At 39.7% G+C, this 15,655-nt stretch overlaps 1 protein-coding gene across 4 annotated transcripts in view; it reads left to right on the forward strand.

The window, feature by feature from the left end:
* Positions 1 to 15,655, forward strand: part of LOC117325305 (potassium voltage-gated channel subfamily B member 2-like) — a 184,738-nt gene that overhangs the window by 81,707 nt on the left and 87,376 nt on the right. Inside the window, exon 1 of one of the 4 annotated variants that reach the window (XM_033881425.1) lies at positions 10,661 to 11,449. The exons of 1 other annotated variant lie outside the window; for it this stretch is intronic. In XM_033881425.1, the coding sequence (XP_033737316.1) occupies positions 11,355 to 11,449 (95 nt within the window). In that variant the 5' untranslated portion in view covers positions 10,661 to 11,354. Of the gene's footprint in view, positions 1 to 10,660; positions 11,450 to 15,655 lie in introns of those variants that run through there. 2 more of the 4 variants (XM_033881422.1, XM_033881424.1) reach the window with 2 other exon arrangements.

The following is a 15,655-nucleotide window of genomic DNA, read 5'->3' on the forward strand; positions in this document are numbered from 1 at the left end:
CACAGTACGGCACAGTCGTCGGGACAGTCAACATTACCACAGTACGGGGCAGTTGTCGGGACAGTTGTCGGGACAGTCATTATTACCACAGTACGGGACAGTTGTCGGGACAGTCATTATTACCACAGTACGGGACAGTCGTCGGGACAGTTGTCGGGACAGTCATTATTACCACAGTACGGGACAGTTGTCGGGACAGTCATTATTACCACAGTACGGGACAGTCGTCGGGACAGTCATTATTACCACAGTACGGGACAGTTGTCGGGACAGTCATTATTACCACAGTACGGGACAGTTGTCGGACAGTCATTATTACTACAGTACGGGACAGTTGTCGGGACAGTCATTATTACCACAGTACGGGACAGTTGTCGGGACAGTCATAATTACCACAGTACGGGACAGTTGTCGGGACAGTCATTATTACCACAGTACGGGACAGTTGTCGGACAGTCATTATTACCACACTACGGGACAGTTGTCGGGACAGTCATTATTACCACAGTACGGGACAGTTGTCGGGACAGTCATAATTACCACAGTACGAGACAGTTGTCGGACAGTCATTATTACCACAGTACGGGACAGTTGTCGGACAGTCATTATTACCACAGTACGGGACAGTTGTCGGACAGTCATTATTACCACAGTACGGGACAGTTGTCGGGACAGTCATTATTACCACAGTACGGGACAGTTGTCGGGACAGTCATAATTACCACAGTACGGGACAGTTGTCAGGACAGTCATTATTACCACAGTACGGGACAGTTGTCGGGACAGTCATAATTACCACAGTACGGGACAGTTGTCGGACAGTCATTATTACCACAGTACCGGACAGTTGTCGGACAGTCATTATTACCACAGTACGGGACAGTCGTCGGGACAGTCATTATTACCACAGTACCGGACAGTTGTCGGACAGTCATTATTACCACAGTACGGGACAGTTGTCGGACAGTCATTATTACCACAGTACGGGACAGTTGTCGGGACAGTCATTATTACCACAGTACGGGACAGTTGTCGGGACAGTCATTATTACCACAGTACGGGACAGTTGTCGGACAGTCATTATTACCACAGTACGGGACAGTTGTCGGGACAGTCATTATTACCACAGTACGGGACAGTTGTCGGGACAGTCATTATTACCACAGTACGGGACAGTTGCCGTGGCAGCCATCACTACGACAGCGTTTTACGAATGTACGGGAATGTTGTCGGGCAGTCATTATTACGACAATACGGATCAGTTGTCGGATTAATCACTATTACGACAATATGGAACAGTTGTCGGATTAATCACTATTACGACAATATGGAACAGTTGTCGGATTAATCACTATTACGACAATATGGAACAGTTGTCAGATTATTCAATACTGGGACATTACGAGGAATTTGTCGGAACAGTTATCGTTACGACTGTCGTAATAGTCATTTTATGCCGTTAAAATTACGACAGCTGTTTATTACATCAATAATCCTGTCTCCAAACTAATACTTGAATGTTTCATATATTGATTAAAAGACGCATAATATGAAATACCATTCCAGTAATTTATTGTTATATACAGAACATTATTTATTATTTAAAACACGATAAGCTAACCACTATTGTTTGGAGACGAAACCAGATTCTGGGTGTGAGTGGCACAGTAACATGATGCCAATCTGTGTGTACGCTATGCTGGGTATAAATATTGAATTAATGTTAGGATACACTCATTCGGGACAGTTAACGGTCATGTAAAGTGATATATATTAATAAGACATGTAGGTTTGTATGTTTACACCGGTACATGGTCCCTGTACAGATATCAACTAGAACGTTTTAATGTGTTGAGTGTAACTGAATAACAAGATGCCATTAACCTGTTACCGAATTAAACTTGGCCGCGAATCAATTATTGGCAAAATATAACCTAAAACGACACTACACTGAGTCGGCTGTTTACTAAATCACCGCGCTAGTGTACCATCCATCTATAGCTCTCTTTACTTGACCTTATTTCTAGATTTTCTAGAATTGACGTTTAGGCATTTTACTAAAACAAAAGAGATGTAATGTCCGTGTTGTTAAATATATGAAGGTGTAATGTCTGTTATTAAAATTTATACATAAAGGTGTAAAGTCCATGTTACTAAATACAAAAAGGTTTAATATCCATGTTACTAAATGTACAAAGGTGTAAAGTCCATGTTACTAAATACAAAAAGGTTTAATATCCATGTTTCTTAATGTACAAAGGTGTACTATTCGTGTTACTAAATACATGAAGGTGTGATGTCCGTGTTACTAAATAGATAAAGGTGCAGTGTATGTGTTACTAAATACATGAAGTTGTAATGTCCGTGTTACTAAACATGAACGTGTAATGTCCGTGTAACCAAATAGATAAAGGTGCAGTGTCCGTGTTACTAAATACATGAAGGTTTAATGCCTGTGTTACTAAACATGAAGGTGTGATGTCCGTGTTACTAAATACATAACATGTATTCCTTTTAGCTTTAACATTAAGATAACAGAACTAGAGAAGATCATCACGGATTACACAAACTGCCAACATTTGTTGTATATCATAAAGTCTGTCATCAAATTGTGTAAGATTCGTTAACATGGCACATTGTGCTGATACCAGCTGTCATAGATTCTCCTCACTGTAGTAACAGAAATCTGACATACTTTACTGGGAGTAGAGATATCGGATTTCTACATAATCACCCGTTTTGATTTTGATAACTTGGACTCTATTTTTCACTGGCGACCGCATTGAACTGGGTTTTTTTTTTTTTTTCTGGTATAACAATTATTCTTCCCATACCCAAATATTAACATTACGAATGATTTTATAATGGCTAATTGTATGCATTATTGTATAATTAATACACTCCTTAATTAATTGTAAATTGATTCATTTTCAAAACCACATAGAAACAGGAAATATTGCCTCGGAGATTCTTAAGGTTCCCAGTTTCCACATGTCAGTGAAGTTAAAATCTATAAAAAAAATGTTAAACTTACAGTCAAAGCTAGGGCTGTTATTGATTCTTGTCTTGCGTCACCAACGCGAAAGATGGATGTAACATTAATTTTTCTCCTCAGTACAGAACTTTCCTAATCGTCACCAACAATGAGACGTATATGATAAATGGCCTACTTGTACCTATTGTGAAGAGAACACGTCGCTCGGGTAAACAACTGGGGATAGGTTCTACACTAACAATTGAGAGTAAAAACGTTTTTCACAAATAATGTTTCGCTTGATACAAACTAGCGTTACACATGCGCGTAGTCGTACATTTACGGGCACAAAAAGAAAATTTAAAGTAAATGCATACAGTAGATACGTCGGCACTTTGTTTTAGAGGTATGATAGAACGACTTTTGTCCCTCATATGTACTTCCTTAAACACCATTCACTGTATCATTACTGTTTACTTTAAAACAAAACCATTTTACAATTGTTGTTTCTCCAATTGACTTAAAAATTAGTTTATAGCCAAACTGGAATAAATTTTATGATAAATAAGATCAATTTTCTTCTCAGTTTTCAGAAAAAAAGTGAGTTTTGAGAATTAGTGATTTTGCGAGATGTGATGTTTGTTTTGCAATACATCAATATTTACACGTGTCTATAATGTATACAGGGTGCTTCAATAATGTAGAGGTGATTTGGGGTTTTGTAACGATACTGTAGTTTTAGTGAATTTTCAAGTTTGATTAAAACTTACTATACTGACAAAGCGGTACAGGCGTGACATATAATTAAATTCTTGTGATTTGAACATTTCCGCGGTATCATGCTTTAACTCACAAATCTATTTCACTGGGTACGTGTCGCCAGTATAACAGGTGGTTGAAACAATACACTCCCCACAAATGGTATTGTCAGATCTCGATCCGATACATTACATATTATACTGCATTGCACCTAATTGGGTTTACACGTCTTCACATTTGTACATCATTATTAACTCGTTTTCTGAATATTTCTCAAAGACTTATATTATACAGACTGGGGGAACTCTCCAATTAACAGCGCTTGATAAGAAGCAGAAATTGATGTCGCACTTTAGATGGGCTTTGCGTGAAAATCCATTTCGGATAAATAGGTTATCTAAGAAAATAATTAGGAAGTTGATAAACTCAAAGCATCCCGAACCATCCATCACGGTTATACATGGCATAATTTGGTAAGTGAACGTTCTCCCTATACGTCGAGTCTGATGTGGTGACTGGGAATGGCAGTGTAAGGGAAGGTGACTTACGTACGTATATACTTATCATCTTTATGTCATCAACCTATTGTGTGTGTGTGGGGGGGGGGGGGGGGGGGGGGGGGGGGGGGGGGACGGGATCTTGTGTTTAACGTAAGATATGAATGTACGAATTCTCTGTAAATTTTGGGATAAAGCTCTGTGTGATGTTGTTTTATAAATGGCTAGCTATTGTTATATGGATGGAGATAAAGCTACCTCTTACATTGTATAAACGTGTACAGAACAATAGCTATCATTTTATATATGGTTAGAGATAAACCTACCACTTATAAAGGTGTACAGAACTATATGTATTGTTTATACATGTTAATGTTAATTAGAAAAAATGACGGTATAAACTTGTACAGTTCAAAAATTAACTATATATACTCTTGTATCAATTGTACATAGATGAATTTCTTAATCAAAATGAATGCACATGTTTGGTTCTGAGATAGTTTGGCGAGAAGCTTGGCTGATCTTAGCTTTACTGTAATATGAACACTAGCACTCTTGGGCGAATTTTTGTCTTCCATACAACAAATAACTTGTTTTTCCCAATTATTTCATTTTTTTTTTCTTTCAGATATATATCGTTGTCATAAGATTATTGTACACTCGATAAATTTGTTATATATGACCAAGAATACTCTTCAATGTTTGGATTTCACAATCACAGACTTTCCCTTATTTTAGTGTAAGACCACTATTTCAGACCTTATTTGTTTTCATGTGGACTCGACAATTGCTGACTTTTCCTTTTTAGGGTAAGACCACTGTTTTTAGACCCGATATGTTTTCATGTCGGCGCTGATAACCTTGCTCTGAACACGATAGGAGAGAGATGTTGATGCTCCTTTGGAAATATTGTATTTTATCTATTATAGTGGTGTGGTGCTTATAATTGTATTCCCTAATAATTTCCTTATCGCTACTGTGGTTCTCGTGGCATCAGTCGGAACTCTGATTTATATTGCGTGTTTCCTTAATGAAACATAATAAGATTCTTTACCCTTCGGACATCATCTGGTTTTACTCTCCTTGTTTTTTCCTGAAACACATAGTATTTCCTTCCGTGATTTAGAAAATGTAATTCAACAGTTAGGATTTATACACTTTAATTGATAAAACATTTTAAAAAGATAATGTTTTGCAACTTTTTTTTAAACAATATGAATGAAATTGATATATTCTTACAGCCTAATCTTCAAAATGAAATACAATTGCGAAATTCACTATATTTTGTTTAACCAAATGAAATACAATTGAATTTAAAAGTCAGTTCAGTTTTTTGTTTTTCTTCGTGTTCTTCTAGAAGATGTTATACAGGTGTTAAAACTCTTCAAAATAAATTTGATAAAGTAATTTAGTTTCACTTAATTTATCATTTCACTTTAAAGTTTTCAGTTTAGATCCGTTGCTCAAAAACTGCAAGTCATAATTCAGCCAAACATGGTCGAGAACAGCGAGACATATTAGATCTATAGGAATGATAGTGGCTACTCCTGCTTAGCGCTCAAAATGTTTGGGAGTGGGACGACTGGTTATCAGTATAATGCGACCGGGCGGGGTGTCCTGTTGGGTGTCGGCAGTATGTTTCAGTGAGGTAGCACTATAAAATCGACATTCCGGGCTATCCCAAGAAGATAAACACAAACATACCAGAGCCTCCTAAAACACACACACACACACACACACACACACACACACACACACACACACACACACACACACACGTACACTACCCGCATGCATCTCGTACAAAGGAAGACCGTTCTTAAAAACCAAATATGCAACTTAAATTCAAAGTGCAAATAGGAATCATCATATCCAACTGTAAAGTTCGCATTTCTTAAAATCAAATATTTCTCAAACAGTTTTGTCCTTGTTATCTATTGCACATCGTGGAACTCATTAAAACAAATACATGTACGTATAAAACGTGTTATTATTGTCATCAACACACATGTACATGTATGTGTGGTTGTAAAAACCGATAGGGATCTTTGTAATAGGTATTGATGTTGATGACGTAAAACAATGACGAACTCCATTCATCAATACAATGTCAGTAAATATCATAATAAAACGTGATTGGATCACGTTAGCTGTATTGGGAGTTAATTTTGTGACGTGTGTGACGGGATTGCTGTATTGTCCTCCTGACACATCCTACAGGACACATATCAGTTTCACTTAAATACAAAATGGCATGTTCCCTGAAATCAATATGGCTATCTATTTCCAGACGTAATCGCATAGTAGTAGCTATGTCTCCCAGACCTAGTGTTTTATCAGCAATATGACTCTAGCTCTCGGACGTCGTTCGGTTTTTCCAGGAATATGACTATTCCAGGTATTTCTCGCACAAAGACCTTCTGTTTAATAGTAATGTGACGGTTTAATGTATTCCAGGGTGTCATGTATTCCTCACTCTCAGATTTTTTTTACCGTTGATCAGTGATATGGCTATTTGAGGTACTCGTCTCAGATGATGTTTCTTTTTTTTTAATGTTGAACAGTAATATGATTATTTCATCTATTCGTCGCTCTAAGATCTTGTTTTTACGGTTTAGCAGTAACATGCCTAATTCAAAACAATCCTCACTATCAGATCCTCTATTGTAAGGGTTTAACAGTAATATGACCAGACCTTTTGCTTTAACAGGAATATTGTTATTCTTGCTAGACCTTTCTCAGTGACCCTGCTTTTCGTATTATAAATATGATGATACCCGCTCTCCCTCTCTCTGATAACTTGTGTTTTCACTGGAATATGGTGATTCATACTTAACCTTTTTTATATGAATATAATGACTACTTCTCTCCTTTTATATTCTTTTTTGTGTTCTATCAGGAATATTATTATTCTTGCTAAGCCTTCTCATATCCTATTTTCTTAATAGGATTGTGATCATTCTTACTCGCCCTTTCTCTTAAATCTTGTATTCTTCATGAATGTGATCATTCCTGGTCGCCCTTTCTCTCAGACCTTGTATTTTTCATAATTGGGATCATTCCTGCTCGCCCTTTCTCTTAAATCTTGTATCCTTCATGAATGTGATGACTCCTGCTCGCCCTTTCTCTCAGACCTTGTATTTTTCATGAATGTGATGACTCCTGCTCGCCCTTTCTCTCAGACCTTGTATTTTTCATAATTGTGATAATTCCTGCTCGCCCTTTCTCTTAAATCTTGTATTCTTCATGAATGTGATGACTCCTGCTCGCCCTTTCTCTCAGACCTTGTATTTTTCATGAATGTGATCATTCCTGCTCGCCCTTTCTCTCAGACCTTGTATTTTTCATGAATGTGATGATTCCTGCTCGCCCTTTCTCTCAGACCTTGTATTTTTCATGAATGTGATCATTCCTGCTCGCCCTTTCTCTCAGACCTTGTATTTTTCATAAATGTGATCATTCCTGCTCGCCCTTTCTCTCAAACCTTGTATTTCTCGTAATTGTGATCATTCCTGCTCGCCCTTTCTCTCAGACCTTGTATTCTTCATGGATGTGGTGATTCCTGCTCGCCCTTTCTCTCAGACCTTGTATTTTTCATAGATGTGATCATTCCTGCTCGCCCTTTCTCTCAGACCTTGTATTTTTCATGGATGTGATCATTCCTGCTCGCCCTTTCTCTCAGACCTTGTATTTTTCATGAATGTGATCATTCCTGCTCGCCCTTTCTCTCAGACCTTGTATTTTTCATGAATGTGATCATTCCTGCTCGCCCTTTCTCTCAGACCTTGTATTCTTCATGGATGTGGTGATTCCTGCTCGCCCTTTCTCTCGGACCTTGTATTTTTCATAGATGTGATCATTCCTGCTCGCCCTTTCTCTCAGACCTTGTATTTTTCATGGATGTGGTGATTCCTGCTCGCCCTTTCTCTCGGACCTTGTATTTTTCATGAATGTGACGATTACTGGTATCTCCTGTGCCTTTCACTCCCAGAACTTTATCAGGAATAGACTTATCGGGTATTTTCGTTCTCTGACACTGTGTATTTATCAGAGACTCTGTTACGACATGCACAAAGTCTCGAGATTTCTCGTATTCTGTGAGATTTCAGAACAAGTCGATCCATCAGTCTTAGAGAAAGAGCATTTGTAGACGACACAACATCAGTGATACGGCTAACGACAACTGCCACCATGATGCATCACCAATCAGGGATAGAGAATGGAGGCCCGTTATTACAGCTTATTTATACAAAAAACATAATCAATCAACAGCAAGCATACATACATGACGTATGATAGGCTTAACATATCTAAGAGTGTGATATATGACAGCTGTGGCTAAACCTTTGATAACATACATCTCTATCACGAGTAACAAGTAATTAAGTGCATACAAGGATAAACATTCTGAAAAATATATTTGTATATAGAATAAAGTTAAAGTGTCCATGTGACGGTAAATCAAAATAAAATAAAAAGTCAAACACAGATCTGCTTTCTCCCCTGAAGAGTGGCACGATGTAGCCGCGAAAGTACTAGGGAGACAGCAGATCTGTGTTTGACTTTGTTGTAATAGACAAAGAAATAATTGATGGAGGTACTGTGATTCCGGAATGAGTGTAATGTTATATATATGAAAATAAACGATGACGGTACTGTGATTCCGGAACTAGTATGATATAAGAGATACACACACATAACCGATCACATCACATTACTTCCTGAATAAAACACGTCAGCATTGATCTATACCAACACATATACACATGCTTTTGATCGAATCTGTTGTTAGATAACTTCAAAGGCTCGTGAAACGATGAGCCGAGCTAACAAAGCTTTGTACTTTGAGATAAAATCCTTCAATGTTACCAACCCTGTGTCTAAATCAGTGTATTATCTGCACAGATGTACTTCCGTTCAAATGTGTTCTGCAGCATTAGGATAGAGCCGACACGTAAACGACGAAGAACATGTCATCCGGAAGTTTATTGTTTCATTGATTAAAAAATTAACAGTTTTCAATAGATTTTATACGTTGACATGAAATTGACATGTAATGAAAACCTTATTCTGTGTGTTAAGAGCCCTGACAACAGGTCCGTATTAGTTTTGTTTCTGTCTCATCGGCTGCTGATTGTGTTGGCATTTGTTGCGTGGTTAAATCTTTAGTCTTTCTCTATGACAGCCAAACCCATTTGTATGAACCTGTTATGCTGAATACGTTACCAATGAAAAATCAGCTTATCTTTCTATAGATAAAAAAAACATTTGTTGAATTTCTAGTCTCGCTTTGTATTGAATAAGCCTGTTAATTCTTCACATGTAAATGTTTTATTACTGACCAAGTGCTGTAAACAACTTTTGTGATAAGGAATTCGTACCAGTCTCCAAAACCATTTTCTCGTCTCGCCTAAAGCTTGCTGAGGTAGGTGCTGTAATACCCGCATTGTCACAGCATTGTGGTCCGTCTGACTGGCCGCTCCTCAGTCGAGTAGGACCTGCCTAGCTCTATCAGAATCCCTGGGCCTCACTAAGTGATCGTTCATACAAAGTCACCTGATCAATGCCTAAAATAAATTCTATGTTGATCAGTATTGTGGTGTATGCTTTTACTCCACATTTCCAACGAACGCTACAGGCATCTGATGTCTTGTCTTGAAGAATTTGAAACGTGACACCGGCCATTTCTTACTTCATTGATTGATGTTAATATCATGGTCCTTGGTTTATCACAATTTCCCTGTACATATCTATGCTACAAGATGGAGCTTTGATACGAGAATCGGTTTCCTTTGTCGGGAGAATCTCGTCTGCTCCCCTGGGAATTCCCGCCTTTTTCTGATACTCTGTTATATGCCGTCTCCGGCTTTCCATGAATACGATTGGACGACTATTTATTAACGATGTCTTTGGAAATTTGTGTCGATTCCAGTCGAGCAAGTACGGCACTGCAAGTTTGTGGTCGGTGATAATCTGGTGTTCCTAGTTAAACCTGGATGTTTGCAACAGGCAGGGTGATAAGCAGCTAGTCTAATGTGATCTGCCGTAGACATTACTGGGGATAATGTATCAATAATGTACGATACGCCTTGTGCTTTACGCTCGATCAGTCGCTCAACGGTCAACGTTTGCCTTTCATCGATGTTAATGTGAGCATGTTATGTACCGGACATGATTTCTGCTGTGCAAGTGTAAAACTGTATATGTCTTCTGACACTTGTCAGGTAGCAGCAATAGCGCACGTATGAACAGTTGGAATTTTTCGTAAGCGAGCTGCCTTTTTTTAGAGCCAGTGTCGAGCTGGCTAGCAGGTACACGCTGACAAGTCCGCTTAGCTTTGTGTGACAAGGTACGCTGTGCGTTCTTGCGGCACCAGCTCCCCAAGTGTCGCCTTCACATGTTCATTGGATCGATATACTAACGACTGGAGCAGACCCGGGAAGCTGCTATAGGTCATTTCCACCACAGGTTCAATTGTCAACCACGGAAACCGTTAGACCCGACGACGTTCTGTTTGTCAATGGGAATTGGGATTTGAGGCGAGAAAGCCTGGCTTTAAGCTTAGCTATCTTGAACTGTCGTGTTGTCGTCAACATCACACCGGAACAAAGTCACATGACACACGCATTCGCCATCACGATGTTGATTATGCCGTGATGTCACAACGCTACACTGACAGTATTGGGTACGGTGTAGATACATTAAGGAGTGGTATCCGGGACCACCTGCCGTGATGGTGTTAGAAAGCGGCCAGCTGTACCCGGGCGCCAAGTCGACCAGGTGACATCCAAAAACAACAAATTAATCTCGGAAAATGGTCATTCATGATTTATTGTAATGATGGACGTGTGTTCATAGAGTTGTATATTTCACGTGATTAATCTATCAGTTGATTGATTGGTTGATTAATTATACGTTTAAATATTATCATATTGTCAATTAGCTCCCGTTGCTACTGTTCACGTGCTTAGTCTGGTTTGGAATTCATAAGTATTGTGAACGGAAGCGTCCTTTGTGTGGTGGCGGAGGCAATACTGGAGCTATATATGTGTGTATGTGTGACAAACTTGTAGAGCTATATATGGTGGTGGTAGTGAGGTTTCCTACCACGATATGGGGGTGGAATGGACACAGAGTTGTCTGTCCCCCCTCAACCCCTCACGGCCGCTTTAACCTTCATTCCGATGTTGCACGTTGGGACCGCCGCAGTAGCTGATGGGTATGTTTGTTGCTTGTCATCCTTTAATTGTTGTCGATGTTTGTTTGCTAAATATATCATACTACCCTAATATACGTATACATGTGAGCCTGACATTTTTATTGATATAGTATGCATTGCAACATTTATGCTATATTTATCTATAACTATGCATAGCCCATCATTATAAGTTTCTGCCTTTTCACTAGGCACCGATGGGTATATAGATAATATTAAAGCATTTTAATGATAACATGTGTTCCTCCCGCCGCGAAGGTATGCAGGCTTGAGTGGCTACCATTGTGACGTCGATTTACGACGTTAAATATATCTTCGTGTGGCATTCTCTGGGAATGAGGCTCTGGTAAACATGTAAGATAAAGGTTTCACGCCTGAATCAAAATATAGTAACACTGTGGTATAACCTTGTGGTCGTAGGTTAAAATGTACACGACAATTACTTAACTAAATTATTAGGTTAGTTGGGAGGAACAACTACAGCTACAAGTTATGTAGGGATTAACAATTAAATAACTACAGTTAACAATAATGTAGGGATCAACAATTAATTAACCACAGTTACCAGTTATGTAAGGAGGAACGGCTAATTAACTACAGTAAGCAGTTAAAGTGAGGGTCGGTTAACTAACTAACTAGAGTTAGCAGTTATGTAGGGAGGGCCAACTAATTAACCACAGTTACCAGTTATGTAAGGAGGAACAGTTAATTAACTACAGTTACCAGTTAAAGAGAGGGCTGGTTAACTCATTAACTACAGTTACCAGTTTTGAAGGGAGGGCCAACTAATTAACCACAGTTACCAGTTATGTAAGGAGGAACAGTTAATTAACTACAGTTACCAGTTATTTTGGGAGGAACAATTAATTAACTACAGTTACGAGTTATGTAGGTAGGGACAACTCATTAACGGTTACCAGTTAAAGAGAGGACCGGTTAACTCATTAACGGTTACCAGTTATATAGGGAGGGGTCACTAATTAACCACAGTTACAGGTTAAGTAGGGTCGGAAACTTATTTAACTACTTTTACCGGTTATCTAGGGCGGTACAACTATTACAGTTACCGTTTATGTGGGACGAGAGAACAAATTAACTACAGTTTCAGTCATTCATAACTTTTATCTAGGTGAATCGGTTTACTACAGTAATCAGTTGTGTGGTTTAATATGTATTTAAATTAAATGTACATGTAGCTACACAGAATAGATACAGTTTTAATTAGTAAACCAATGATCGAATCCAATAAAACAGGAACTAGTAACATCCAAACTGTCTCCTCACTGTTTCTATTCCAGTTGAACACACTTTAACTTAAAAGTATCCACACGCTCCTCCACTTATACTTGCAGAGCTGTGAACAATCATTATTGTGAAACTTGCAATTTATATCTAACTACATATTATTGGATATTGAACTGCGCACCTTGCACTGGTTATGATAATAGTGTTCTGTATATAGTGTTAGATCACAGACTGAACATTATCAACCATTATTGTATTGACACTTTATATTTCAGTTCCATTCCAAATCAGCATGCCTTTTTTTCTATTCGTATCTTATCAAATTCACTTGTATATTTTACACTGAGCTTTACACCTCATCTGCATACGCGTACATAATAAATGTTGACAGTACACACCCCTTCTTTTATCGACCACCTCCACAACACGAACGCCTTGTCGACTTGGCCACTGAATATCGGCATGTGTACTATGTCTTATTTAACCGTCCAATGTCACTTTATTTTTTACTAAACTGTGTTAACTACTCTGGCGATACAGTATCGGCACTCATATCTTTGATGGAAACATGTGGGATCTATATTGTCAGATTCTAACTTTTAAAAGAATTTTTTCACTTTTTAAACCAAGAGTAAATAAAATATGAATGATTTTATTAACAACAGGATTGAAGATAATGTACGAGATTGAGGATAATGTACGGGATTGAGGATAATGTACGGGATTGAGGATAATGTACGGGAGGGATGATAATGTACGGGAGGGAGGATAATGTACGGGAGTGAGGGTGGTGTACGGGAGGGAGGATAATGTACGGGAGTGAGGATAATGTACGGGAGGGAGGATAATGTACGGGAGTGAGGATGATGTACGGGAGGGAGGATAATGTACGGGAGGGAGGATAATGTACGCGAGTGAGGATAATGTACTGGATTGAGGATAATGACGGGAGTGAGGATGATGTACGGGAGGGAGGATAATGTACGGGAGGGAGGATAATGTACGGGAGTGAGGGTGGTGTACGGGAGGGAGGATAATGTACGGGAGTGATGATAATGTACGGGAGGGAGGATAATGTACGGGAGTGAGGATGATGTACGGGAGGGGGGATAATGTACGGGAGGGAGGATAATGTACGGGAGTGAGGATAATGTACGGGAGTGAGGATGATGTACGGGAGTGAGGATAATGTACGGGAGAGAGGATAATGTACGGGAGTGAGGATAATGTACGGGATCGGGGATAATGTACGGGATTGAGGATAATGACGGGAGTGAGGATGATGTACGGGAGGGAGGATGATGTACGGGAGTGAGGATAATGTACGGGAGTGAGGATAATGTACGGGATTGAGGATAATGTACGGGAGTGAGGATAATGTACGGGAGGGAGGATAATGTACGGATTGAGGATAATGTACGGGATTGGGGATAATGTACGGGATTGAGGATAATGTACGGGATTGGGGATAATGTACGGGATTGAGGATAATGTACGGATTGAGGATAATGTACGGGAGGGATGATAATGTACGAGAGGGAGGATAATGTACGGGAGTGAGGATGATGTACGGGAGTGAGGATGATGTACGGGATTGAGGATAATGTACGGATTGGGGATAATGTACGGATTGGGGATAATGTACGGGATTGAGGATAATGTACGGATTGAAGATAATGTACGAGAGTGAGGATGATGTACGGGAGGGAGGATAATGTACGGGAGGGAGGATGATGTACGAGAGTGAGGATACTGTACGGGATTGAGGATAATGTACGGATTGGGGATAATGTACGGGATTGAGGATAATGTACGGATTGAAGATAATGTACGAGAGTGAGGATGATGTACGGGAGGGAGGATGATGTACGGGAGTGAGGATACTGTACGGGATTGAGGATAATGTACGGGAGTGAGGATGATGTACGGGAGTGAGGATAATGTACGTGAGTGAGGATAATGTACTGGATTGAGAATAATGTACGGGAGTGAGGATAATGTACGGGAGTGAGGATAATGTACGGGAGTGAGGATAATGTACGGGAATGAGGATAATGTACGGGATTGGGGATAATGTACGGGAGTGGGGATAATGTACGGGAGGGAGGATAATGTACGGGAGTGAGGATAATGTACGGGAGTGAGGATGATGTACGGGATTGAGGATAATGTACGCGATTGAGAATAATGTACGGGAGGGAGGATAATGTACGGGATTGAGAATAATGTACGGGAGGGAGGATAATGTACGGGAGTGGGGATAATGTACGGGAGTGAGAATGATGTACGGGATTGAGGATAATGTACGGGAGGGAGGATAATGTACGGGAGTGAGGATAATGTACGAGAGGGAGGATAATGTACGGGAGTGAGAATGATGTACGGGATTGGGGATAATGTACGGGAGTGAGAATGATGTACGGGAGGGAGGATAATGTACGGGAGGGAGGATAATGTACGAGAGGGAGGATAATGTACGGGAGTGGGGATAATGTACGGGAGGGAGGATATAGTACGGGAGTGAGGATGATGTACGGGAGGGAGGATAATGTACGGGATTGAGGATAATGTACGGGAGTGGGGATGTACGGGAGTGAGGATGATGTACGGGAGGGAGGATAATGTACGGGAGGGAGGATAATGTACGGGAGTGAGGATAATGTACGGGAGTGAGGATAATGTACGGGAGTGGGGATGATGTACGGGAGGGAGGATAATGTACGGGAGAGAGGATAATGTACTGGATTGAGAATAATGTACGGGAGTGAGGATGATGTACGGGAGTGGGGATAATGTACGGGAGTGAGGATAATGTACGGGATTGAGGATGATGTACTGGATTGAGAATAATGTACGGGAGTGAGGATGATGTACGGGAGTGAGGATAATGTACGGGAGGTGGGATGATGTACACATTTTCCTGTTTAAAATACATTTGTACTTAACGTTGTGAAACCAGATGTT

This window comes from Pecten maximus, chromosome 4, assembly GCF_902652985.1.
Source record: "Pecten maximus chromosome 4, xPecMax1.1, whole genome shotgun sequence".
Taxonomy (NCBI): Eukaryota; Metazoa; Mollusca; class Bivalvia; order Pectinida; family Pectinidae; genus Pecten; species Pecten maximus.